The sequence below is a fragment of the Somniosus microcephalus genome, chromosome 16 (assembly GCF_052327205.1).
Source record: "Somniosus microcephalus isolate GS21.2 chromosome 16, FLI_Smic_1.0, whole genome shotgun sequence".
Taxonomy (NCBI): Eukaryota; Metazoa; Chordata; class Chondrichthyes; order Squaliformes; family Somniosidae; genus Somniosus; species Somniosus microcephalus.
This window is the reverse complement of record NC_141002.1, coordinates 52,382,198-52,410,186: the sequence shown is the minus strand read 5'-3', so window position 1 is coordinate 52,410,186 and position 27,989 is coordinate 52,382,198. Positions and strand designations below refer to the sequence as shown.

At 48.2% G+C, this 27,989-nt stretch overlaps 2 protein-coding genes across 5 annotated transcripts in view; one reads left to right on the top strand and one right to left on the bottom strand.

The window, feature by feature from the left end:
- Nucleotides 1–228: 228 nt before the first annotated feature.
- Nucleotides 229–9,753, bottom strand: stmp1 (short transmembrane mitochondrial protein 1). Of its 2 annotated transcripts, none has more exons than XM_086009030.1 (3): nucleotides 9,623–9,753; nucleotides 2,908–2,961; nucleotides 229–720 (listed from the first exon to the last, which is right to left on the bottom strand). In XM_086009030.1, the coding sequence occupies exons 1-3, from the start codon at nucleotides 9,635–9,637 to the stop codon at nucleotides 640–642; spliced, it is 150 nt and encodes a 49-aa protein (XP_085865156.1). In that variant the 5' UTR covers nucleotides 9,638–9,753; the 3' UTR covers nucleotides 229–639. The 2 variants fall into 2 exon arrangements, with proteins under 2 accessions (XP_085865156.1, XP_085865155.1); XM_086009029.1 differs by lacking the exon at nucleotides 9,623–9,753 and adding an exon at nucleotides 9,396–9,586.
- A 2,729-nt stretch (nucleotides 9,754–12,482) lies between these two features.
- Nucleotides 12,483–27,989, top strand: part of dennd11 (DENN domain containing 11) — a 34,307-nt gene continuing 18,800 nt past the window's right edge. For 2 of the 3 annotated variants that reach the window (XR_015081377.1, XM_086009027.1), the window contains exons 1-2: nucleotides 12,483–12,902; nucleotides 24,271–24,370. Coding sequence is in view for 2 of the 3 variants with exons in the window: in XM_086009027.1 (XP_085865153.1) it covers nucleotides 12,494–12,902; nucleotides 24,271–24,370 (509 nt within the window). In the remaining variant the exon portion in view is untranslated. Of the gene's footprint in view, nucleotides 12,903–24,270; nucleotides 24,371–27,468; nucleotides 27,606–27,989 lie in introns of those variants that run through there. The other variant, XM_086009028.1, reaches the window with a different exon arrangement.

The following is a 27,989-nucleotide window of genomic DNA, read 5'->3' as shown; positions in this document are numbered from 1 at the left end:
ACTCAGAGCATGAAACGTAGTACACCACTTGCTGTTGCCACATTAACAGCGTTTCCTAAAAGTACCCCAAGTATCACTGGATTGTCCTCCGCGTTTTGGCATTGTACTCAGCTAATTTGAATACTGCATTTCCCAAAATACTGATGGAATTTTCTATGAAACTCACACACAAGAAACCCATCAATTACCCTTTATATAATGGAAAGTAAAAAAACAAATGCAGACACATATTTTGTTACAGTATATTTGATATTAGAAATGTAATTAATTGCAATACACTGTTCGCACAATACAAAGAGCAGCAAATAAGAGTCGACATAGATTTTATAATGTCATCACTAGCCTATAAGCACACATCTGGGGTCAAGATTTGATTTCACTAACCAAAATTGACAACCCATCAAAAATTAAATGGGCTCCACCAATACAAGCAGAATCAAATGCCAACAGGAGCAAAGATGGTAAAACAATAGGTCACGGGTAATGAACTAGAGTAATTGATGACTTCTTAATACTGTAGTGCTAAATTAATAGAACTGCAGAGATGGCCCCAGTACAGTTTGGTACTCCATGCATACAGCCAATTTAGCACTTGTAACTGAATGCCAATGTCCCAATCTTATCCGTGGGCTGTACACCTCATGATCGATCATCTGGAGGCTTTTTTCGGGCTTCCGCGTCCTTCTTGAATTCTTCAAGCTTCTTATAGATATTTGGAATCTGAAAAGCCAAAAGATCTGGAGATAAACTTTCTGCTGTTCTCAGTAAATGTACTCTTCAAAACATGGAAGGGAAACCTTAAAAACAAACTTAATTGGTTTAGCCTATAGAGATTCCCTCTAAGGAGGGTGGATGGCAGATCCTGGCTTTAGTGAGTCGCTACCGATGAAAATTTTGGCATAACCATGTAATTGTAGTGAAGCATATCAGCTAATCATATTGTGGGTTTCTGCTGTGGAATGTTAGCATTTAAGTTACAGTAATAAACATTGCTAAACCTGATAAGTTGGGTGCACAATTACTTTAGTGGCAACAAAGTTTCAACTCTAAGCATCTGATCAGAGCTCAAGAGCTTTTCCACACACATGTTCCTGCACCTCACTGCTGGTAATGTGTTTTCAAACTCTCATCCAGGGAAAATCACACTGTTTGAAGCTCAAGCCTGTGGCAGAAAACACACAGCTCAAATCCCACCTTTTGGATGAGTGTCCATGCTCTAGGGAAGCAGTCAGTGGCAGGGATGGTGCAGCCCACTTCATACATTTGTCTCAAGATCCCGAGCTCAAGGTACTGGCTGCTTCGTCATTGATCTCAATGCTATGGGACAATTTCCAGCACAGGTATATTCAGTTCACAATGAGTCTTGCATCTGGAAATCAAAGCTGCTAACTGCCACCAACCTTAAGAGCTTCATGTAAATGAATCCTGCACCCCACTAAGAGGGCAGAGCATTTGTGCACATGGCCTGAAGCTGTCTAGTGGCAGACTACATCCAGAGCAGTTTGGATAATGTACCTATGAAAGGCAGATCCCACACTGTCTAGCTGGGGCTGCTTTTTATTTTTATTTTTTTTCGTTTATGGGATGTGGGTGCCGCTGGCAAGGCTAACATTTATTGCCCATCCCTAATTGCCTTTGAGGTGGTGAGGTATTGATAAGGTATCCCAACTCCCCAATGTACCAAGGATCTGCTGGACTGCTGTTAAAGCTTCCTCTGTAAATAGACAATTGCAGCTTTCTAAGGCAAAGGTGAAGATGCTAGTCAATGGAAGTTTATCACCTTGTGAATGGTCTAGGTGCTGATCTTAGACCAATAGGGAGAACTTTGTATTTTTAGCTAATGCCCTCTGTGTTAAACCTCAAGTATTTTCTGTGCAATTCCTTTCCCTGTGTAAAGATGTATCCTTAATATAGTGGGAGTAAAACCAAATTTTATTCTCTATGGGACTAACTGTAAGCTTCTGTACCTCGTGGGTCAAAAGTTCCTTCATTCAAGTATTACTGATTACAGGAGAAGGTTAAATCCCTGAATCTAAGTTTTAGTGAATTTAGGAAGCAAAGTTCTTTGACAGTTTTCCAACTTTAAGCAACATTTCTTGAAATTCACCAGTTTCACTTCCTCCAAAGAGGCATTTTCCTTTGAAAGAAACTCTTGATATATGCCTGCAGTTCTAATGGGAAATCTGAACTTCTCAGTCTGGCATGCCTGTGGAACAAGATTTCATGAATTACAGGCTGCCCACCTTCAGCAAGGGCACCAAGTGTAGATTTTTGTAAGTTTTGCAGCCTGAATAGGTTATCCACATAAGCAAGAGAGTTGCCCTGAAGGCACTAGTAAGTACTCTTGCCACTGTCTCACTGATTTGTAGCCAATTGTGGACAAATGTAAACCTGAATCCTTAGTAACCTGCTGGGGAGAGGGGTTCGATTTGAACTCACGACCACTGCAGTTGCGAGTTCAGTACCGTAACCGCTGCACCACTGCACTCATCACAGAAATTAGGTTAAAAAAGGCCTCCGGAGATTATACATAACCAGTCAATCCTGGTTAAAGGTGATAAGAACGGAGCCACTTTCGGCTGTGGCGGTGGGGGTAGAAACTACCATCGCCACTCTGGCACACTCAAGAGCACAGTATTGAAGATACTCAAGAGCAGGTCGCATATTTTCTCCCTTGCCTCGGAATAGAGCGTGGTACAAGGAAACCGAAAAAGGTGGAAATAGCAAATGAGACAAACCAGTCACATAACGCCTGCACAAGTGATTTAATACATTTCTAACAATACTGGATTGCAAGATTATAGAAATACTAGAACTATAAAACATTAATATTCTATTTTTGGATGAAATATCTGGACTTATACAGAATTATCCCTGAAACACAGTAATTAATTTTCATAAACTTACCTGATAATTTTGGGCCAGATACATTCCCACTAGGTTTCCAAAAGTAAATCCTACCTGAAACAGAAAACACACACAAGTTACTAGGACAGAGTGACCACACACACACTCCCTGTTAGTGGGACAGTGCAATTATGCTCATACATAACACTTTCTATAAGACAGGACAACTAATCATCTCGGAGCATGTGCGTGCATATACCTAAATACATAGCTACTGGAACACTTTATACATCTAGGATTGAAATTAGTGGGAACTGGGGTTGACTTTTGATGGCCCTGTAAATAGAGGTGCGGGGTTATAAAAATGGAGCTGCGCTGTTTGTTCTGTAGTGGCCAGTACTGAAGGTTCAGCTGGTGCTGCACTTGCTACAGTGGCTAATGACATTAAAGCAGTTGAGCAGTTCTTCGCACTTCAGAGCGCAGCAGCTGCTCGCACCTTGTGTGCGTTGTTGCAGCAGTGGCGACGACATCATGGCAAGTTTTCTACCCTCCGAGCTCTGGTGACATCAGTGACCTCCTCTGAAGCAGCTCCACTCACATTTGTGGGGCAATCAGCTTGTAGTGTGCTTTCCTGAGGTAGCAAAGCTTTGCAATGCCTCTAGCCAGCACACCAATAAAGCTATGCAAATATTAAAAGCAAGGAAATCTGAAGTAAAAACAGAAAATTCTGGAATTGCACAGCAGGCTCATTAGGATCTCAACCACTCCCTCACCGCCATCTTTGATGCCATGTGCTCAGTAAAACCTTTATTCTCTCGCACCCACCCTGGTCGATTCCCCTACTATAGCCCCTGTCTTCACTCTCTCAAGTACAAGGGGTGAGTGTATCTGGCACATAACTGGTTTAGCCATCTATCACTAGATCTGCTGGACCACATCAAGTGCTATTGGGCCTCGCTCTCCTCTGTCAATAACACCCACTATTCCAGGATTATCCTGGAGAGCAAAGATAATTCCTGGCTTCTTTTCTCCACGACTGTCTCAGTACACCCTTCTCCTCCACCAAGTGCAAGGAGATCATGGACTTATCTGTCACTAAGACTGAGACTATTAATTCAGCTGTCTTTGTTGCTTTCTCCCCACCACTCCACCAAGCCAAACCTCCCCCCAGACTCTCCTATGCCCAATCCACAAAGAGTTGTGAAAGTCTGAAACTCATTCCCCAAAAGCTGTGAATGCTAAGTCAATTAAAATTGTCAATACAGAGATCGATATACTTTTGTTGGTAAGGGTACCAAGGGATATGGAACACAGGAGGGTAAATGGAGTTGAGGTATAGTTCAACCATGAGCTAACTGAACAGTAGAACAAGTTCAAGGGGCTCCTGTTCCTATGTTCCACTCTAATGGTTTCTCTTTACGACCCCACACTATTACCTCTGATTGCCCCAATTCTTGACCCCCTCCGCTTCCTCATCTACATGCTGTCCCTTGGTGACATCATTCCAAAACATTGGATCAGCTTCCATATGTACACTCACGACATCCAGCTCTACCTCACCAGCACTTCTCTTGACCCCCTTCACTGTCTCTGTATTGTCGGACTGCTTGTCCGATATCTGGGTCGAGCTGTTAAACACTGGGGAGACTGAGTCCATCGTCTATCGTCTTTGGTCCCTGCCACAAACTCCGTACCCTTGCCACTGATACCATCCACCACCACCGTCCTTGCTGGCCTACATTGGTTCCCGGTCCTCCAACACCTCTAATTTTAAATTATCATCCTTGTGTTTAAATCCTTTCAGCGCCTCAACCCTCCCTATCATTGCAACTTACAATTGCCTCCCAAAACCCTCTGTTCCACCAACTCTGTCCTCTTGTGTATCTCTCCCTTCCATTGTGCCATCATTGGTAGCCCATGCCTTCAACAGTCTTGGTCGCATGCTCTGGAATTCCCTGACTAAACTCCTCTTCTCCTTCAACAACCTCCTTAAAAATAAATACTTTGACTAAGCTTTTGGTCACCCCACTTAATATCTTTCTTTGGTTCACCATCCATTTTTGGCTGATTACACCTCTGTGAAATGCCTTGGGATATTTTTCAACATTATTAAGTACTATATAATAGCAAGTTGCTAAATCTGTAAAGAGAAAACACAGGTTAACATTTCAGGTGTATATCTTAATACCTGTAGTATACATCCAAAATGCTGATTTGTATTTTCCCTTTACATATGCTAGCTGATCTGCTGCATATTTCGAGCATTTAAAGTAATACAGCTTTTCCTGATGTTTCAATAGCTTTATTGCTGTAATCTTCACATTTGAGCTGAAACTTTGAAAACTTATCAGCCCAGGAAAAGAATTCTTAAGAGCGCCAGTTAAATGTCAGGCCCCTCCCCATCGCTGTAACCTCCTCCAGTCCTACAACTTGGTGTTCCTCCAATGCATCCTCCATTTCCTTCGCCCCACCATGGGCCTCCGTGCCTTCAGCTATCTAGGCCCCAAGCACAGGAATTCCCTCCATAAACCCCTCTCTCCTCATTTAAGACACTCCTTAAAACCTACCTCTTTGACCAAGCTTTTGGTCACTTGTTCTAATATCTCATGTGGCTCGCTGTCAAATTTTCTTTCATAACGCTCCTGTGAAGCACCTTGGGATGCTTTATGTTAAATACGCTATATAAATGCAAGTTGTTGTCAAAGTAAAAGCCTGCAGAGGTGAGAAGGCAACTGTTTAAAAATCCTTCTTCCCCCAATACAACTGACTAACAGCAGTTTTTGATTAGTAGGTCTCTGTAACACACCCATGATAAACACAGCTTGGTTGCGCCTCAGAGCTGTGTGCTGAGTCACAGTTATGTTGGGTGGATCACAAGCTGCATTGGAAAACATTTCTTAAACTTTCAAGTCAACTCAGCTTACAAAGACCAACTAGGGAAGTGACGCAAGAGAATATGCATGTACATGTTATAATATAGTGACTGTCTGAAGAGCAAATTTATTGCAGTAATTCTATTTCCTGACCCCCTGTAAAGTCTTAGGTTCATCAGGTGTGACACAAGCCAGGGGATCCACAGCAACCTATTTTCTCAACAATTAAAATCCTGTCACAAAGGCTGTCTACTTCCACCTTTAACATTGCTTGCCTTCACCCCTACCTGAGCCTATCTATACACATTTTATTTACTTCCAGATTGAATTACTCTCTGCTCTCCTTGATGGCCTTTGATGCTCCATCTCGTCCAAAACTCTGCTGCTCATATACTATCCCACATCAAGTCTTATAGATAAGGGAGAACCAGTGGATGTGGTGTATTTGGACTTTCAGAAGGCTTTCGATAAGGTCCCGCATAAGAGATTAGCGTGCAAAGTTAAAGCACATGGGATTGGGGGCAAGGTATTGACTTGGATAGAGAACTGGTTGGCAGACAGAAAGCAAAGAGTTGAAATAAACGGGTCATTTTCCGAGTGGCAGGCAGTGACTAGTGGGGTACCGCAGGGATCGGTCCTAGGACCCCAGCTGTTCACGATATATATTAATGATCTGGACGAGGGAATTGGATGTAATATCTCCAAATTTGCAGATGACACAAAGCTGGGTGGGAGGGTAAGCTGTGAGGAGGATGTCGTGAAACTCCAGTACGATTTGGACAGGTTGGGCGATTGGGCAGAAACATGGCAAATGCACTATAATGTGGATAAATGTGAGGTTATCCACTTTGGTGGCAAAAACAGGAAGGCAGATTATTTGAATGGCAATAGATTGGGTGAAGGGGAAATGCAAAGAGACCTGGGTGTTCTTGTGCACCAATCGCTGAAGGTAAGCATGCAGGTGTAGCAGGCGGTTAAGAAGACAAATGGTATGTTGGCCTTCGTAGCAAGAGGGTTCGAGTACAGGAGCAAGGATGTCTTGCTACAGTTGTACAGGGCCTTGGTGAGACCGCACCTTGAGTATTGTGTGCAGTTTTGGTCGCCTTACCTGAGGAAGGACGTTCTTGCCATGGAGGGAGTGCAGCGAAGATTCACTAGGCTGATACCTGGGATGGCAGGAATGATGTATGAGGAGAGATTGTGTCGACTGGGCTTATACTCACTGGAGTTTAGAAGATTGAGAGGGGATCTCATCGAAACCTATAAAATTCTGTCAGGCCTGGACAGACTAGATGCAGAAAGGATGTTTCTGATGGCCAGGGAGTCCAGAACCAGGGGTCATAGTCTAAGGATAAGGGGTAAGCCATTTAGGACTGAAATGAGGAGGAATTTCTTCACCCAGAGAGTGGTGAACCTGTGGAATTCTCTGCCACAGAGGGTGGTTTATTAAATATATTCAAGAAAGAGTTGGATATATTTCTTAAGGCTAAAGGGATCAAGGGATATGGGGAAGAGGACAGGGTACTGAATTTAGATGATCAGCCATGATCTCATTGAATGGCGGAACAGGCTCGAGGGGCCAAATGGCCTACTCCTGCTCCTATCTTCTATGTTTCTATTTGTCCATCACCTCAACCCTCAAAAACCTATATGGGAACCCAGTTCCCTAAGGCCCCTCCTCCTGCCACCCCCTCCTCCTGCCGCCCCCTCCTCCTGCCTCTTGTCCGTCCACCCTCCGTTCAGCCCACCATGGGGCTAAAACTTTAACCAGCTAAGTCCAACGAACTCGTACCTTCTTTCCTAAACTCCTCTGCCTCGCTTTTCTCCTTTAGGAACCGCCTTAAAACCCACCTCTTCTCTCTTAGGCATGGCCTCCATGAAGCACCTTGGGATGTTTTTCTATATTAAAGGCCCTATATAAATGCAAGTTGTCATCAAAGGAATGAGACTTTTTTTTTTAACCTGTTAGATATTTGATAAATTGCAGCTGAATCGCACTAACATCAGTCCAGCATTGCAGAGCGCACACACTCAGTATGAATGCTTCAACAGAATGCTCTCTGGAAATGCACACAAATGCATTATAAAGAAATCATCAGCTGCAATTATCTAGGGCTGCTACCTCTGGCAATGGGCCTTTGGTAGAATACCTGGCTGGAAAGAGAAATAAAATGAAAGAAACTTGCATTTATACTATAGCAGCTTATGATGTCTATCAGAAACCTCCCAAAGCATTTCACATACAATAGTGACTGCACTTTAATTGTATGTAAACAAATACTGCATCCATTTTTCACATGTCAAGTTCCCATAAGCAACAATGTTGTGAATAGGTTGTCAGCTGTGCCTCAGTTGGCCGCACTCTTGCCTCTAAGTCAGAAGGTTGTGGGTTCAAATCTAATTCCAGAGACTTGAGCACCAAAATCTAGGCTGACACTTCAGTGAGGTACTGAGGGAGTGCTGCACTGTCTGAGGTGCCATCTTTTGGACGAGATGTTAAACCGAGGCCCCGTCTGCTCTCTCAGGTGGACGTAAAAGATCCCACTACACTTTCGAAGACGCTCGTGGGAGTTATCCCTCGTGTCCTGGCCAATATTTATCCCTCAAACAACATCACTTAAAAAAATTACCTGGTCATTATCACATTGCTGTTTGTGGAAGCTTGCTGTGCGCAAATTGGCTGCTGCGTTTCCTACATTACAACAGTGACTACACTTCAAAAGTACTTCAATGACTGCAAAGCACTTTGGAACGTCCCAAGGTCCAGAAAGGCACTATATAAATTCCAGTCTTTTTTTATTAAAGAATATATGGGGAGCAAGCAGGAGTGTAAAGAAAAACAAAAGCACAGACTTTATGGGCCAAATGGCCTATTCCGATGCTGTAACATCCTCCTTATCTCCGAAACCTCCTCCAGCAGTACAACTCTCCAGGATCTCTGTTATCTTCCTATTTTAGCCTCTCGCACATCCCGACTTTAATCACTCCACCATTGATGGCCATACCGTCAGCTGCCTAGGCCCTAAGCTCTGGAATTCCCTCCCTAAACCTCTCCGCCACTCTCTCCACTAAGACGATCCTTAAAACTTACTCCTTTGACCAGGCTTTTGGTCAGCTGTCCTAGGAGCTCACGTGGATCACAACGCTCCTGTGAAACACCTTGGGTTATTTTACATTAAAAGGTGCTTTACAAATGCAAGTTGTTGTTGTTAGGTAAGGGGATCAAGAGATATGGAGCTATGGCAGGTAAATCGAGTTGAGGTACAGATCAGCCATGTTCTAATTGAATGGCAGAGCAGGCTTGAGGGTCTGAATGGCCTACTCCTGTAGTATGAATGATGAATCTGCTTTTGGTTGAGGTAAGAATGCTGGCAGGTCAACAGAAGAACTTATTGCTCTTTTTTGAATAATGTAAGATTAATTAACATCCATCTGAGCCACCAAACAGACGGACAGGGTTTAACGCCTCATCCAAAAGACAAACTTCTGACAATGTAACTCTGCCTCAGTATGGAGTCTTGATGATATACTCAAATCCTACAGTCGTGTTTGGGTTTACAACCTTCTGATTCATAGGCAACAATGAAACCAAGTGAACCAAGCAGACACTTGGCATTTTAAAGCAGCAGCTGCCTTGGACGATAATAAACACAGTGAAGGCCATAAACTTCGAACCTGTGGAAGGCACAGAGACAACACCATGGGTGAGACACCAGAGAGCGACCGACGCCCATGGCTCAGCTCCTCCACTCGGGGAATTGGGGGGCGAAACTCTTGTGAAACTTAGTGGAGGCCGCACGCAGCTCCAAAGCCGGCAGCACCGAGCCCCAACCCGGACACCCTCTCACGGCGGCTTCAGCTCAGCAAACACACCAGCCCGAGCCCCAGGCTCACTCACTCACCAGGAACTGAAACATCCTCGCCCTGGACCTGGGCCCCGCTCTCACTGCGCCGACGCCGCCACAGTCACACGCCCGGCACCGCAGTGCGCATGCGCCCTTCCTCAATCCGCAGCGCCGCCATCTTGAGAAGGTCACAGTGTGTCTGCTGCAACAAACCCAGGCTACAGACAAAGGCGCCTTTCTACTCCTGGAGCAACAAAGGGCGTTTGCCAGTGTGATGGGGTGGGGGAAACATTTTCCTTCTTTTCATTAAGTGGGATGTCGTTGCTTTTCATAATATGGCGATAGATAGGGTTGTCAACTCTTGTTAGACGTTTTCATCAAAAGACCTCCCATCTCCTACAGCCCTGTATGATCAAATAGCCTTTTTCCTCCATTTCCAATATTTCTATAACTAATAAATAAAAGTGTTACAACGAAACAAACATTTTTTTAGATGCCTCTATTATTTTTCTCCTGGATTGTTTGCAGCAGTCTCCAAGAGATTAATCTTCAATTCCTGGAGGTTCCAGGGCAATGGAGAGTATTGAAACAGCATAGTGCTCCCCTCACGACGCAGTAAATGCCCTGCATGGTGTAGTACTCAACCATGCAACTCAGCCATGCTTGATTGTCTGATTGCAGCCGGAACGGGGGACGCTATAGCCCATTGGCCCGACCATCTCGCAGAACATCCTGCTGAACGTTTAGCAAGAACCAGTTTGTCAGTTCCCCGCGTCCTCTGCTTTGTTATGATATCTCACTTTGTGGATGATTGGCAGATCTGCTTGGCTCCCTCAATCTATATGTTGCTGCCAACGTGGTAGTTCCACTGCTGAAGAAAGTAGATTGAAAAGTTAAAATTAGAGGAAAAGTCGCCATGGGCTACTTTCACACACCTCCTAGTGGCCAATTACAGAGTAGCATTGTCAAACGCGATGCCAGCAAACAGGTGCCTCTTTTAACTAACCCCAAGGACACTGGGTTGCCCCAGTGTCGACAACCAAAGATCAAACAAAAATGCCCCCTTTTTAAGAGGGGCGCAACTAATAAAACCCAAATCATAAAAAGACAATGGAAACTTATCAATTTAACAAATAATGACAAACAGGTTGCAAAAAAGGCAATTGTCAGGATGGGGACAATTATCAAAATTATGAAAAAAAGTAAATTTTTAAATGGTGACTGTAAAGTTATTCGTGGGCTAGTTTGTGAACATTGTAAAAATTATGATTATCTGACAATTGAACGGAAATTGTTGATAGTTTAATCAGGTGAATAAACAGGGAGTGCTGCAGTTTCACGATTGCAGAAATGTCCCACATGCCAGCGTTCAAGCTAAGTTTTCAGAACAGGTTGTTCCTGGAATTGACCATGCCCAAACTTCCAAATGGATTTACAGTGACAATGTAACTAAAAAACTTCAACCAACTGTTCAAACACACACAATCATTTGAATTTTCATTATGTTGATAAATGTTTTCCTCTCAGCTTTATTACAATGTGGTCCAGCCTATTTTAACCCCCAAAATACGGGCACAGGGTTGATCAAATGTCCTTCAACTGTGGAGTTGGGTCACCTCTTCTCAAACTACAGACACAGTGCCAGTGGAATCCAGACCCCGTTTCCAAAAACTTGAAGTTTAGGTGTCTCTCCACAATACTGAATGCAGAATCTGACTGCTTGTCCCATCACTGTGGACACACCGCCAATATACTCCAGTCAGCAAGAATGGAAGTGTGGGCTGCAATAACTGCCGAACAGAGCATGACAGATTGGGCCCAGATCCGGCCAAATCTCTAGCTCTGAAACAAAGTACTATCAATAACAAAATGGCCACCTCAGCAGTTGTGCATTCCATTTTTGGTGAATGGGAGCAAGGAGTAGCGTTAGTCAGATGGTGAGGTCGGTAAATGGCGTCGTTGCTTAGAAACATAGAAGATAGGAGCAAAAGTAGGCCATTCGGCCCCTCGAGCCTGCTCCGCCATTCAATGGGATCATGGCTGATCATCCAAACTCAGTACCCTGTCCCTGCCTTCTCCCCATATCCCTTGATCCCTTTAGCCTTAAGAAATATATCTAACTCCTTCTTGAATATATTTAATGAATTGGCCTCAACTGCCTTCTGTGGTAGAGAATTCCACATGTTCACCACTCTGGGTGAAGAAATTCCTCCTCATCTCTGTCCTAAATGGCTTACCCCTTATCTTTAGACTGTGACCCCTGGCTCTGGACTCCCCGCCCATTGGGAACATCCTTCCTGCATCTAGTCTGTCTAGTCCTGTTAGAATTTTATAAGTTTCAATGAGATCCCCTCTCAATCTTCTAAACTCCAGCGAGTATAAGCCCAGTCGACCCAATCTCTCCTCATACGTCATTCCTGCCATCCCAGGTATCAGTCTAGTGAATCTTCACTGCACTCCCTCCATGGCAAGAACATCCTTCCTCAGATAAGGCGACCAAAACTGCACACAATACTGAAGGTGTGGTCTCACCAAGCCCTGTACAACTGCAGCAAGACATCCTTGTTCCTGTACTCGAACCCTCTCGCTATGAAGGCCAACATACCATTTGCCTTCTTAACCGCCTGCTGCGCCTGCATGCTTACCTTCAGCGACTGGTGCACAAGGACACCCAGGTCTCGTTGCGCATCCCCTTCTCCCAATCTATTGCCATTCAGATAATTATCTCCTCCTCCACCTCCCTGAAGGTGCTGGGTCTTTTCATGGCAGATGGCGTATTGGCGATGTCAAGGAACTAGACTTTGTTTTGGCCTCTTTCAACGGAAAATAAAAAGTCACTCGCTCATGATGTCATCTATATCAACCTCATTAGGAACAGAAGGTCATTATGTGACCTTCCCAGGATGGCGATTGTGAGACCTTCCCAAGATGGCGCTGCACTGGTGCCGCCGGCTTTCCGCCATGTCCGGTTCACAGCAGCAGTTTCCGGGTGCTGGGGGGCAAGCCGTTGCTCTCAGTGTTGAAACAGCGGCCAAGTGTTACCGGGGTCCCGAGCCGAGTGCTGCCGCGATGGCGGACCGCGCCCCGCTCCTGGAGTACGAGGAAGGTCCTGCTGTCACATTCCCTCCCTGGGATGGGTCCGGCTCGGGTCCCGGGACCGCCGCCGGGTCAGGATCAGCGCCTGGACCGCGCAGCATCACCGACGGCTCGGCGGAGCGATGGAGCCCGAGCCCGAGCAGCCCGTGGGCGGCGGGGTCGGCGGCACAGGGAGGGCAGCAGCAGGAAGAGGAGGAGCAGGTGGTGGCGGTGTTTGTGGTGACTTTCGACACCAGAGCAGGTGAGGCCGGTCTCACAACAGCCGCCCGTCCCGGTACACGGGCTCCACAATTAAAATGGCTGCAGTCAACGGGAAGATGGCCGCGGGGTATCCGTGGCACTGGAGGGGAGGAGGGAGTTACCTGTAGCACTAGGGAGGTGGAGGAGGAGGTATCTGGTACGCGAGAGGAGAGGAGAGGAGGGTATCTGTGGCACTCGAGGGGAGGTGGAGGGTATCTGTGGCACTTGGGAGGAGGAGGGTATCTGTGGCACTCGAGAGGAGGAGGGAGGGAGTTACCTGTAGCACTAGGGAGGTGGAGGAGGTAAAGGTATCTGGTACGCGAGAGGAGGGTATCTGTGGCACTCGAGGGGAGGAGGAGGGTGCCTGGCACTCGAGGAGGGGAGGAGGAGGGTGCCTGGCACTCGAGGGGAGAAGGAGGATACCTGGCACTCGAGGGGAGGAGGAGGGTATCTGTGGCACTCGAGGGGAGGAGGAGGGTGTCTGGCACTCGGGAGGAGGGTATCTGTGGCACTCGAGGGGAGGAGGAGGGTGTCTGTGGCACTCGGGAGGAGGGTATCTGTGGCACTCGGGGGGAGGAGGAGGGTGTCTGATACTCGGGGGGAGGAGGAGGGTGTCTGATACTCGGGGGGAGGAGGAGGGTGGTACTCGGGGGGGAGGAGGAGGGTGGTACTCGGGGGGAGGAGGAGGGTGGTACTCGGGGGGAGGAGGAGGGTGGTACTCGGGGGGAGGAGGAGGGTGTCGGGCACTCGGGAGGAGGAGGGTGTCTGGCGCTCGGGGGGGGGCGTCTGGCGCTCGGGGGGAGGAGGGGGGCGTCTGGCGCTCGGGGGGAGGAGGGGGGCGTCTGGCGCTCGGGGGGAGGAGGAGGGTGTCTGGCACTCGGGAGGAGGGTATCTGTGGCACTCGAGGGGAGGAGGAGGGTGTCTGTGGCACTCGGGAGGAGGGTATCTGTGGCACTCGGGAGGAGGGTATCTGTGGCACTCGGGGGGAGGAGGAGGGTGTCTGATACTCGGGGGGAGGAGGAGGGTGTCTGGCACTCGGGAGGAGGGTATCTGTGGCACTCGAGGGGAGGAGGAGGGTGTCTGTGGCACTCGGGAGGAGGGTATCTGTGGCACTCGGGAGGAGGGTATCTGTGGCACTCGGGGGGAGGAGGAGGGTGTCTGATACTCGGGGGGAGGAGGAGGGTGTCTGGCACTCGGGAGGAGGGTATCTGTGGCACTCGAGGGGAGGAGGAGGGTGTCTGTGGCACTCGGGAGGAGGGTATCTGTGGCACTCGGGGGGAGGAGGGGGGCGTCTGATACTCGAGGGGAGGAGGGGGGCGTCTGGCGCTCGAGGGGAGGAGGGGGGCGTCTGGCGCTCGAGGGGAGGAGGGGGGCGTCTGGCGCTCGAGGGGAGGAGGGGGGCGTCTGGCGCTCGAGGGGAGGCGGGGGGCGTCTGGCGCTCGAGGGGAGGAGGGGGGCGTCTGGCGCTCGAGGGGAGGAGGGGGGCGTCTGGCGCTCGAGGGGAGGAGGGGGGCGTCTGGCGCTCGGGGGGAGGAGGGGGGCGTCTGGCGCTCGAGGGGAGGAGGGGGGCGTCTGGCGCTCGAGGGGAGGAGGGGGGCGTCTGGCGCTCGGGGGGAGGAGGGGGGCGTCTGGCGCTCGGGGGGAGGAGGGGGGCGTCTGGCGCTCGGGGGGAGGAGGGGGGCGTCTGGCGCTCGGGGGGAGGAGGGGGGCGTCTGGCGCTCGGGGGGAGGAGGGGGGCGTCTGGCGCTCGGGGGGAGGAGGGGGGCGTCTGGCGCTCGGGGGGAGGAGGGGGGCGTCTGGCGCTCGGGGGGAGGAGGGGGGCGTCTGGCGCTCGGGGGGAGGAGGGGGGCGCCTGGCGCTCGGGGGGAGGAGGGGGGCGTCTGGCGCTCGGGGGGAGGAGGGGGACGTCTGGCGCTCGGGGGGAGGAGGGGGGCGTCTGGCGCTCGGGGGGAGGAGGGGGGCGTCTGGCGCTCGGGGGGAGGAGGGGGGCGTCTGGCGCTCGGGGGGAGGAGGGGGGCGTCTGGCGCTCGGGGGGAGGAGGGGGGCGTCTGGCGCTCGGGGGGAGGAGGGGGGCGTCTGGCGCTCGGGGGGAGGAGGGGGGCGTCTGGCGCTCGGGGGGAGGAGGGGGGCGTCTGGCGCTCGGGGGGAGGAGGGGGGCGTCTGGCGCTCGGGGGGAGGAGGGGGGCGTCTGGCGCTCGGGGGGAGGAGGGGGGCGTCTGGCGCTCGGGGGGAGGAGGGGGGCGTCTGGCGCTCGGGGGGAGGAGGGGGGCGTCTGGCGCTCGGGGGGAGGAGGGGGGCGTCTGGCGCTCGGGGGGAGGAGGGGGGCGTCTGGCGCTCGGGGGGAGGAGGGGGGCGTCTGGCGCTCGGGGGGAGGAGGGGGGCGTCTGGCGCTCGGGGGGAGGAGGGGGACGTCTGGCGCTCGGGGGGAGGAGGGGGGCGTCTGGCGCTCGGGGGGAGGAGGGGGGCGTCTGGCGCTCGGGGGGAGGAGGGGGGCGTCTGGCGCTCGGGGGGAGGAGGGGGGCGTCTGGCGCTCGGGGGGAGGAGGGGGGCGTCTGGCGCTCGGGGGGAGGAGGGGGGCGTCTGGCGCTCGAGGGGAGGAGGGGGGCGTCTGGCGCTCGAGGGGAGGAGGGGGGCGTCTGGCGCTCGAGGGGAGGAGGGGGGCGTCTGGCGCTCGGGGGGAGGAGGGGGGCGTCTGGCGCTCGGGGGGAGGAGGGGGGCGTCTGGCGCTCGGGGGGAGGAGGGGGGCGTCTGGCGCTCGAGGGGAGGAGGGGGGCGTCTGGCGCTCGAGGGGAGGAGGGGGGCGTCTGGCGCTCGGGGGGAGGAGGGGGGCGTCTGGCGCTCGGGGGGAGGAGGGGGGCGTCTGGCGCTCGGGGGGAGGAGGGGGGCGTCTGGCGCTCGGGGGGAGGAGGGGGGCGTCTGGCGCTCGAGGGGAGGAGGGGGGCGTCTGGCGCTCGAGGGGAGGAGGGGGGCGTCTGGCGCTCGGGGGGAGGAGGGGGGCGTCTGGCGCTCGGGGGGAGGAGGGGGGCGTCTGGCGCTCGGGGGGAGGAGGGGGGCGTCTGGCGCTCGGGGGGAGGAGGGGGGCGTCTGGCGCTCGGGGGGAGGAGGGGGGCGTCTGGCGCTCGGGGGGAGGAGGGGGGCGTCTGGCGCTCGAGGGGAGGAGGGGGGCGTCTGGCGCTCGAGGGGAGGAGGGGGGCGTCTGGCGCTCGAGGGGAGGAGGGGGGCGTCTGGCGCTCGAGGGGAGGAGGGGGGCGTCTGGCGCTCGAGGGGAGGAGGGTATCTGTGGCGCGCGGGGGGGGGGAAGGAGGAGGAGGAGATCTGGCACTCAAGGGAGGAGGAGGGTATCTGTGGCATCTGAGAGAGGAGGGCTCACCCTGGGGTACTCGGGAGGGGCGTATTCTACTCTACTTCTGGCCACAATGAGTGATTTTATAAAAGGATGTCGGTTTGATGTGCCTTTTATGGTACAGGAAACTATTTTTTATCCGGCACGGACGGGACCGACGTGCCAGTTCATCAAAAATTCAGGATGACCAAAAGCTATAGTAAAAGATACAGCAACAAACCCTGTTGCTTAGCAACAAGTTCAGAACAATGGCCACAAGTTCCAAGCGTCTCTGTAGCTTAGCAACAGCTGCAGCCACACCCTTGCACAGCAACAGATGGAGGAAGGCAAGTAATAACAGTTACCTGAACCTACTCCTGAATTTTGCCGGTTAACCGAGATTTCCGGTTATTTAGGTGCCGGTAAATCGAAAGTTTCCTGTATTGAGTTGTATTGCAATATGGATACAGTACCAGTGTTCACTGGGGTCCCAGCACTTCTGTTGCTGGGGTGCAGCTTATTGTTCCTTTCTGTGAATTTGGTCACACTGACCGATACAGTATGGCATCAGAAGAGACATGTTTATTCCGTTCCAGCTTAGCTAAAACAATAGGAATGCAAACCAGTTGGATTTGGCTTGGATACACTTCTATGTTGGGCAGTGGCATCTGCTCTGTACATACTGCTCGGATCAGTGAATCAACCTAGTGTTCACGGAGGACTAGACGGGAAGGGATATTGCTACCATCCTTTGTAGTGAAGAAAATTGCAAATTCTGTTGCATGGTTGTGGTAGTGGTTGCCTTGAAAGTGTCAGTTTCATTATGTAAGAAGTACTGTACTGTGCATATAGGGAGTGTGTAGGAGTGAAGATGATACTGGAGTAAGAGGACCGCATTATCACATTTGCAGCATCAGGTTAGGAATACAAGACTAGAGGTGCTTGAACTATGGTTGTAACACAGTAAAGACGACCATTGCTCCATCTAGCCTACTCTTCCAAATCTGCCATCAGTTTCTTTACTGTGATTCTAGAACTATATCCCTGTATCCACTTTCCTAATAGGAATTCATCGAGCCATTTTAAAAAATAACAACAGAAAATGCTGGAAAAACTCAGCAGGCCAGGCAACATCCGTGGAGAGAAATTTGAGTTGACGTTTCGGGTCAAACCCTTCTTCAAAACTGGAAAGAAAATAAAATAGATTGAAGGCAGGGCTGCGATTGGACAAAAGAAGTAAAAGAAACAAAAGAAGTATTAAACCTTGCTATGGTTTTCTGTTCCACTACTCCTGGTAATCTGTTCTGCAATTCCTTCACCGTTAGTTATTTTTCTTACCTGGACCTGCTCCAATCAGTCTCCATCTTTTGTTTAATAAACTGGAGGTTTATTTCCACTTCAATCCTGTTAAATCGAGGATAATTCTAGGAATTGTGAACCTGAGTCTTTGGAACTGTTTTCATTAGGGAAAAGAAGTTTCAGATAAGACATAATTCAGACTTTAATGCAGAGGAATGGATAATGTGGAGGCAGTTTATTTAACCTTGATTAAATGGATTTAATTTAAAATCTTTATCTACAAATCCTTCCAGCCTTTCCATACCCTTTCTCTGCAACCTTCTCCAGCCTTGTATCGCCTCCTGTATCATCTGGTCCTCTGAGTCTGACTCTGGCCTCCTGCGCATCACCCCCCTCTCTACTGCACCTTCAGTGGCAGAGATTTCAGCTGTCTTCTTTTGGAACTCCCTTCCCATACTCTTCCACTTCTAGCTTTCTTTCCATTCTTTTAACGCCTTCTCAAAACACCGCTCTTGTTTATCTCTACTATCCCTCCTACAAAGACTCACTGACTGCTCTGTGAGTACTTAAGAACATAAGAAATAAGAGCAGGAGTAGGTCATACGGCCCCTTGAGCCTGCTCCGCCAATCAGTAAGATTATGGCTGATCATTGACCTCAACTCCGCTTTCCTGCCTGATCTCCATATCCCTCGATTTCCCCTAGAGTGCAAAAATCTATCGATCTCAGCCTTGAATATACTCAAAGACTCAGCATGCACAGCCCTCTGGGGCAGAGAATTCCAAAGATTCACAACCCTCTGAGTGAAGAAATTCCTCCTCATCTCAGTCTTAAATGGCCTACCCCTTATCCTGAGACTATGCCCCCTAGTTCTAGACTCTTCAGCCAGGGGGAAACAACCTCTCAGCATCTACCCTGTCATTCCCCTTCAGAATCTTGTATGTTTCAATGGGATCACTTCTCATTCTTCTGAACTTTAGAGAGTATAGGCCCATTCTACACAATCGCTCATCATAGGACAGTCCTCTCATCCCAGGAATCAATCTAGCGAACCTTCGTTGCACCGCCTCTAAGGCATGTATATCCTTCCTTAGATAAGGAGACCAGAACTGTGCACAGTACTCCAGGTGTGGTCTCACCAATGCCCTGTACAGTTGTAGCAAGACTTCCTTACTCTTGTACTCCAATCCCCTTGCAATAGAGGCCAACATGCCATTTGCCTTCCTTTATTGCTTGCTGTACCTGCATGCTAGCTTTCTGTGTTTCTTGCACGAGGACACCCAAATCTCTCTGGACACCAACATTTGAAAGTTTCTCACCATTTAAAACATTTTTTTCTATTCTTTCTACCAAAGTGAATAACCTCACATTTCCCTACATTATACTCCATCTGCCACCTTACTGCCCACTCACTTAGTCTATCTCTATCCCTTTGCAGACTCTGTGTTCTCCTCACAGCTTACTGTCCCACCTAGCTTTGTATCATCAGCAAACTTGGATACATTACACTCAGTCTCTTCATCTAGGTCATTAATATAGATTGTAAATAGCTGAGGCTCCAACACTGACCCTTGCGGCACCCCACTAGTTACAGCCTGCCAACCGGAAAAAGATCCATTTATCCCTTCTCTCTGTTTTCTGCCCGTTAACCAATCCTCTATCCATGCTACTATATTACCCCAACCCCATGAGCCCTAATCTTGTGTAATAACCTTTTATGTGGCACCTTATCGAATGCCTTTGGGGTATTTTACATTGTAGGCATTATATAAATGCAAATTCTTGTCAAATGAACAGTCTTGTGAGAACTTGATGCAAAGGAATTTGTGAATGCGTGGAACAGGCTATAGGACAATGCTGTGCCATTGAACACCTTCAAAAAAGTAATGCTTGTAAATATCTGGAAACACTCCGGTCAGGCACCATCAGATAATTAATTTTTTTGGGTGCAGACCGTTTTTCAGTTTTGACAGGGGTGCCCACCCAAAACTTAATTTCTCTGTTCTCTCCACAGATGCTGCCTGACCTGCTGAGCAGATTTCCAGCCATTTCTTTTTGCATTTTGTTTGTAAATAAATGTTCAGGAACAGGATTCGGGGTTAGGAGGATAAGTACAGACAGAAATGACCCAATGCAACTGATAATATAATAGTTCCTGAGCTGCTGGGATTATGCAAGTAGCACACCTGGAGGAAAGAATCAATTTACACAGTTGCATCTATTTGAAGAGAGCTGTCACTTCGAGTCTGGTGGTGTCTCTGATGCTTTCATAGTTGGTATCAGCCATGGGTTAGGTCTATGGGCACCTGGACCGGAACAGCTGGGGTCAGTTTTTTCATTTCTGGAGACAGATCTATGTTGGGTACAGCGTGTAATAATGCACAGTTCTAGACACCATAATGAGATTCAACCCTTTTCTGCTCCTAGTTTTCTCCCTGCCTGCAGACAGTTACTAGTGCTGGAGCACAGCTCTCTGGATACTGGCACCATAACTGTCTTGACTTGGCGTGCTCAAATTGTCCAATCCATTCCTCTGAAAATCTTAACTCCTACATCAACTATTCCAATGAACAGTTAATTTAAGTGTCAGCTTGGCTGAGTTGGTCGTACTTTTGCTTCTGAGTCAGAAGGTCAGGGTTGAATCTCCATTCTAGGCCTCGAGCACATAATCTCAGTTGACATTTCAGTGCAGTACTGAGAATGCTGCATTGGTGGAAGCACTATCTTTCGGATGAGATGTTTGTGGCACTACTTGAAGAGCAGGGAGCTCTCCAACATTTATCCCTCATTTGCTGTTTGAAGGACCTTGCTGTGTGCCAATTGTCTGCAGCATTTGCCTACAAACCACCAGTGACTCCACTTTCAAAGCAATTCACTGGCTGTGAAGCACTTTTGGATGTTCTGAGGATATGAAAAATGCAATTTTAAATACAGGTTTATTCATTCTTGAGTCACAGGCTGATTTTATTATCTACTACTTACTGCTGTGGAGATGGAAGGAAATGGTTTTTGTAATCTGCCTTGTGAAATGGTGGGAGCTGGTTTTGTAATTTTTTTAAAGTACTTTTTCACTTAAAAGTTAATTCTTCATAATGATTAGATTTTCAAAGGGTCTTTATCAAAGGTTAGTTAACAGAATCTTGCATTTATTTAATGGCCCTGAATTTGCGGTCAGAGGCTTCCCGGGGGGAAATGCCTCCGATCCGCAAATAAAATGCCCAAGTACCAGGAGGTCTGGAGACTCGTGCTCCTGGGCCTCTCCGGGTACCCGCAGGTAGAGGTCCACGTATCCCAGGGGCACAGGCAAGCGCCCCTGGGATCACGTGGGCTGGCCCAACAAATGAAAGAAGGGGTTCCGCATTCATGCTTGTGGGGATTCTATATGCAAAATCCCCATAAGCATGAATAGGGACACCCAAAAAAATACATGTACACATCAAATTAAACCATTTTTTACATATTTAAAATTAATTAAAATGCCATTTAATTTCCTTTTCTGGCTCCCATGTTAGCTGACATTGTTAACAGTTCTCTCTCCTCAGGTACTGTCCCCCATCTCCCTCAAATCTGCCATCGTCACCCCGCTCCTCAAAAAACCAACGCTTAATCCCTCCGTCCTTGCAAACTACCGCCCCATCTCCAACCTCCCTTTCCTCTCAAGTCCTTGAATGTGTTGTCGCCTCCCAAATCCGTGCCCATGTTTCCCGCAATTCCATGTTTGAATCCCTCCAATCAGGTTTCCGCCCTTGCCACAGTACCAAAACGGCTCTCATCAAAGTCACAAATGCTATCCTTTGTGACTGTGACAAACGTAAACTATCCCTCCTTGTCCTTCTTGACTTGTCTGCAGCCTTTGACACGGCTGACTACTCCATCCTTCTCCAACGCCTCCATGTCGTCCAGCTGGGTGGGACTGCACTCACCTGGTTCCATTCTTATCTATCTAATCGTAGCCAGAGAATCACCTGCAACGGCTTCTCTTCCCGCTCCCACATCATTACCTCTGGTGTCCCCCAAGGATCTACCCTTGGCCCCCTCTTATTTCTCATCTACATGCTGCCCCTTGGCGACATCATCCCAAAACACAATGTACAAAGACGATACTCAACTCTACCTCACTACCACCTCTCTCAACCGTCTCTGTTGACATCCAGTCTTGGATGAGGCAACATTTCCTCCAATTAAACATTGGGAAGACTGAAGCCATTGTCTTTGGCCCCAGCCATCAACGCTGTTCCCTCACCATCGATTCCATTCCCCTCGCTGTCTCAGGCTGAACCAGACAGTTCGCAATCTCAAGCTATGCTTCCGACCATATATCCTCTCCATCACCAGGACCACCTATATCCATATCCGTAATACCGCCTGTTTCCACCCCTGCATCAGCCCATCTGCTGCTGAAACCCTCATCCATGCTTTTGTTACCTCCAGACTTGACTATTCCAATACTCTCTTGGCCTGCCTCTCATCTTCCACTCAATAAACTTGAGCTCGTCTGAAACTCTGCTGTCCGTCTCCTAACTCGCACCAAGTCCCATTCACCCGTCACCCCCGTCTCCTAACTCGCACCAAGTCCCATTCACCCATCACCCCCGTCTCCTAACTCGCACCAAGTCCCATTCACCCATCACCCCCGTCTCCTAACTCGCACCAAGTCCCATTCACCCATCACCCCCGTCTCCTAACTCGCACCAAGTCCCATTCACCCATCACCCCCGTCTCCTAACTCGCACCAAGTCCCATTCACCCATCACCCCCGTCTCCTAACTCGCACCAAGTCCCATTCACCCATCACCCCCGTCTCCTAACTCGCACCAAGTCCCATTCACCCATCACCCCCGTCTCCTAACTCGCACCAAGTCCCATTCACCCATCACCCCCGTCTCCTAACTCGCACCAAGTCCCATTCACCCATCACCCCCGTCTCCTAACTCGCACCAAGTCCCATTCACCCATCACCCCCGTCTCCTAACTCGCACCAAGTCCCAGTCACCCATCACCTTTGTGTTCGCTGACCTGTTTTGGCTCCCGGTCCACCAACGCCTCAATTTTAAAATTCTCATCCTCGTGTTTAAATCCCTTCTTGGCCTTGCCCCTTCCTATCTCTGTAACCTTGTTCAGCCCTACAACCCGAGAACTTTGCATTCCTCCAACTCTGGCACATTGTGTATACCCCACTTCCTTTGCCCCACCATTGGTGAGCGTGCCTTCAGCTCTCTAGCCCTAAGCTCTGGAAATCCTGCCCCAAACCTCTGCGCCTCGCCACCTCTCTCTCCTCCTTTAAGAGGCTCCTTAAAATCTACCTCTGTGACTAAGCTTTTGGTCACCTGTCCTAATATTAACTCCTCCTCTTGGTTCGGGGTCAATTTTTGTCTGATTACACTCCTGTGAAGCCCCTTGGGACGTTTTAGTACATTAAAGGTGCTATATAAATGCAAGCTGTTATAACAACATAAGAAATAGAAGCAGGGGTAGGCCGTAAGACCCCTTGAGACTGCTCCGCCATTCAATAAGATCACGGTTGAACTTCTACATCAACTCCACTTTCCCGCTCTATCTCTTGATTCCCTTGGTGCACAAAAATCTATCGATCTCCGTCTTGAATATACTCATTGAGCATCCATAGGCTTCTGGGGTAGAGAATTCCAAAGATTCACAACCCTCTGAGTGAAGAAATTTCTCCTCCGCTCAGTCCTAAACGGCTGACCCCTTATCCTGAGCCTATGACTCCTAGTTCTAGACTTTACAGCCACAGGAAACAGCTTCTCGGCATCTATCCTGTCAAGCCCTCTAAGAATGTTGTGTGTTTCAATGAGATCGCCTCTCCTCCTAAAGACCAGAGAATATAGGCGATTCTACTCAATCTCTCCTCATATTAACAGCCCCCTCATTCCAGGGATCAATCTAGTGAACCTTTGTTGCACCCCCCTCCAAGGCAAGTAATGTAGTAGGGGCTACTAATAGGGCTGTGGAGTCTGTTTCCCTTTCTGATTACAATCCTATAATTGCCTGTGGAAAAGCATATGTAGGTGGTTATCGGGTAAAGATTGGACAGAGCTTGGTGGTTGAACAATCTGTTGGGACTTGCTATGGATACTCGCACAGGAAGAATGGCGATATGGATGGGGTACTGAAGGGTTGCCAGTGTCCTAGAACTATACCCCAGCACTATTTGCTGTCTGGAGGAGTGGAGGAAATTGGGGAGCAGAGAAAAGGGTTGAATTCTTTAGTTGTCCACAATTGTGCATTCTGCATACTGTATGTACTGTAGCTAATGTTCAATTAATGACAGTGGTCCAAGTAAAAATTAAAAATAAAAAAAAGTGCAAGTGAGGCCCAAAACTAAGCTGAACGGCTGGGTGGGTTCTGAAGTTGAAGTCACATTGTCACCCAGGGGATTTAATTCCTCTGTGCTACAAACCTACAAGTGAGCAAAAGGGTGGTGGTGGGGAAGTGGAGTTGTGATACAGTCCCAACAGAGAGATTCTGAAGTTCCTCTCACGGATTTGAGTAATCATCCAATGTGCAAACTGTTAATCAACAAGCCATGCATCTGAGTTCGAAATCTCTTCCATTTATTCCGGACTCTGTTTAGGATTTTGACTGAATAGGCAGCAAAACCATCTCTTGGAAATTGTGAAGTGTGACCATTGCCAGCTTGCACCTGTGTCCAATCATGTGCTGTGGACCTGCAGTGTGACTTGACCAACATGCCCTACCCTCATAACAATTGACATCTTTCTCCACAGGTAACATTGTTGAATGGTGTCTGCCACAAGAAGTGGATTTGGAGGGGGTGGAATTTAAATCCATGGCCAGTGGATCTCACAGAATAACCTCTGATTTTGTGTAAGTAGTTTTCTAGATGGTTTTCTCAAATCTCTTCTAACATCAACCTGTATGAATGTGTGTGAGCATCCGTGTGGGACTGGTTCTAAATTGTGCAATGCCGTCACTTGGACTGCAGTAAAGTGTAATGGTAGGTGTGTGAATGCTTAAAAACCCCCAGCAGGAAGCGTTCTGGATTTCTGCCATTAACTTTTGAGTTACAGCTGGAGAGAGCATTTTGGACTATATACAGTAGCATTAGGGTTAGTTACTGGTTGTTAATAGGGGTATGCTGCTATAGTTATGTTACTGGACTAACAGTCCAGAAAACATGAGTTAAAATCCCACCATGGCAGTTTGAGGATTTCAATTCAGTTTATAAAAGATTCTGAAATAAAAGTGACCATGAAGCTGCCAGATTGTGTATTAAGCCAGCTGGTTCACTAATGATCTTGAGAAGGAAACCTGCTGTCCTTACCAGGTCATGGCCTAAATGTGCCTCTAGACCCACACCAATGTGGTTGACTTAACTGGTGATGGGCATTAAATATTGGCCTTGCCAGCAGCGCCCACTTCACAAGTGAATAAAGAAACCGGTCTGTCATTGGTAGTGGGAGCAATTTGAGGTGATACGTTGAGGGTTACACAAGAAAATGTGATGGCACAACATTAAGGCATTGCCTGAAGTGCAATGTTTCTTCCAGTACATTTGTACCAATACACAATAAGACAAACCTTCACTTATTCTTGGTTGTACAACAGCAGAATAGGTGATTAACTTGCAGTCTAGATGTTATAATTGCTTTTATCATTAATCTTTGCTCTTCTCCCAAAGAAGATGACTGTTGGTTTAAGGTTGCTGGGGTACTTTGTAGAAGCGGCCATTGTTCATGCGTGACACTCCAGTGCAGCACCGAGGGAGTTGTTGCACTGTCGGAGGTGCCGTCTTTCGGATGAAATGTTTAAATCCTATCAGCCTCTCGGGTGGGCGTAAAAGATTCCATTTCATTATTTCGAAGAAGAGCAGGGGAGTTCTCCCTTTCCTGGCTAACAACTATCCCTCAACCAATACCACTGAAACAGATTTATTTTATCTGGTTATTATCACATTGGTGTTTGTGGTACCTTGCTGTGCACAAATTAATAATTAAAAGGCTAATGGAATGTTGGCCTTATATCAAGAGGGCTGGAATACAGAGGGGTGGAAGTTATGTTGCAGCTGTACAGAGCTCTAGTTAGACCCCATCTGGAGTACTGTATTCAATTATGGGCACTGCACCGTAGGAAGGATTTACTGCTCTTGGGGGTGCAGCGCAGAATGATACTGGAACCGAAAGGGTTAAATATACGGACTGGTTGATAGACTAGGCTTGTATTCCCTTTAATATCAAAGATTAAGCGGTGATTTAATTGAAGTATTTAAGATGATTAAAGGATTCATAGGGTAAAGAGAGAGAAACTATATCCTCTGGTAGGAAAGTCCAGAACAAGGGGGCATAACCTTAAAATTAGAGCTGGCATGTTTAAGGTTGATGTCAGAAAACATTTCTTCACACACAGGGTAATGGAAATCTGGAACTCTCTCTGCCAAAGCACTGTTGAGGCTAGGTCAATTGAAAATTTCAAAACTAAGATTGATAGATTTTTGTTAGGCAATGGTATTAAAGGTAACGGAACCAAGTCAGGTAAATGGAGTTAAGATGCAAATCAGCCGTGATCTAATTGAATTGCAGAACAGGCTCGAGGGCCTGAATGGCCTATTCCTGTTCCTGCACCATGTTTCCTATGTTAAACAGTGACTACAATACAAAAGTTCCTTTCTTTTCTTTTTTCCTTTTTGAATCATAGAATCTTAAAGCACAGAAGGAGGCCATTCGGCCCGTCGGGCTTGTGCTGGCTCTTTGAAGGAGCACTCGTGCTATTTCCCACATCCCCGCTTTTTGTCCGTAACCCTGTAAGTTCCTCATCCTCAAAGACTCCCTTTTAAAAAATTTATGGAATCTGCGTCCACCACCATTTCAGTAGAGCGTTCCAGATCCCTACAATTCTGAGTGAAAAAATTTCTCCTCATCTCTCCTCTAGATCTTTTGGCAATGATTTTAAATCTGTGACCTCTGGTTATTGACCCACTCACCAGAGGGAATGGTTTTTCTCTGATCAAAACCTCTCGCCATCTTGAAATCCTCCATTAGGCCACCTCTTAACCGTCTCTTTCAAGGAGAACAGTCTTAACTTTTCCAACAGCTCCTCATAACTGAATTCCCTCATCCCTGGTGACATCCTGATAAACCTCCTCTGGACCCTTTTCTGAGGCCTTGCATCATTCCTGAAATGTGATACCCAGAATTGTTCACATTCCAGCTGAGGCCTAACCAGTGATTTATAAAGTTCTAACATGATCCTTGGTTTTTATATTCTATGCATCTAATTATAAACCCAAGTAACCCATTTTTTTAACCACCTTATCAACTTGCCCTTTAAGGATTTGTGTATTTGGGCACCAAGGTCTCTGCTCATCTATACTTTTCAGAATCGTGCCAATTATAGTATACAGTCTTTCCATATTAGTCCTCCCAAAGTTTATCACTTCACACTTCTCTGCATTGAACTCCATCTGCCATGCTGCTGCCCATTTCGCCATCCTGTCTGTCATCCTGAAGTCTAACTATCCTCATCACTACCCACTACTTTGCCAAGTTTCGTATCATCTGCAAACTTTATAATGCTCCCTACACCCGCGTCTAGGTCATTTATAAAATTTGAAAAAAGTAATGGACCCAAAACTGATCCTTGGGGAACACCACTGCAAACCACCTCCCAGTCTGAAAAACATCCATCCACCATCACTTCCTGCCACTGAGCCAATTTCGTATCCATACCGCCACTTTCTATTTTATTCTATGGGCTCGCATCTTCTTGATAAGCCTCCAAAGCACTTTGTCGAATGCCTTCCAAAAGTCTATATAAACAAATCCATGCTGGCTCTCCTTGATTAACTCATGCCTTTCCAAATAAATTTATTTTGCCCCTGAAAATAGTTTCCAATAACTTCCCACCACGGATGTTGGGCTGAATGGCCTGTAGTTTCCTGGTTGATTCCTCTCCTCTTTCTTGAATAGTGGTATAACGTTAGCAACCCTCCAGTCGTCCGGCGCTACTCCTGTATCCAATGAGGATTGAAAGATTGTGACCAATCCCTCTGCTATTTCTACCTTTGCTTCTTTCAACAACCTAGGATGCATTCCATCTGGACCAGGTGACTTACCAACTTTCATCAGTCTCTTTCTCTCAGTTAGCCTTGCCAGAATCTAGAATCTTAGTAACTGTTACGTTTCACCTTTTCAAACCTAACATTGAATTCAGTCATATTATGATCACTGTTAGATAAATGTTGACTTACTGTTAGATTGTTTACTAAGTCTAGCTCATTACTCATACTAAAACTAATATGGCCTGCCCTCTTATTGGTTTGGGTCAGCTGAAAGGCAGATATCACCCCAAAGTTGCACAATAGAGTACAAAAGCAAGGAAGTTATGCTAAACATTTTATAAAACACTGGTTAGGCCTCAGCTGGAGTATTGTGTTCAATTCTGGACACCACACTTTAGGAAGGATGTCAAGGCCTTGGCGAGGGTGCAG

What these genes read in the sequence shown, in the direction of transcription:
- stmp1 (XM_086009029.1), bottom strand. Translation starts at nt 9,422, where the DNA reads ATGGTGTTGTCTCTGTGCCTTCCACAG. An exon ending in TGTCTCTGTGCCTTCCACAG is followed by an intron (nt 2,962 to 9,395) that starts GTTCGAAGTTTA and finishes TTTCTGTTTCAG; the next exon opens with GTAGGATTTACTTTTGGAAA. An exon ending in ATCTGGCCCAAAATTATCAG is followed by an intron (nt 721 to 2,907) that starts GTAAGTTTATGA and finishes TTGGCTTTTCAG; the next exon opens with ATTCCAAATATCTATAAGAA.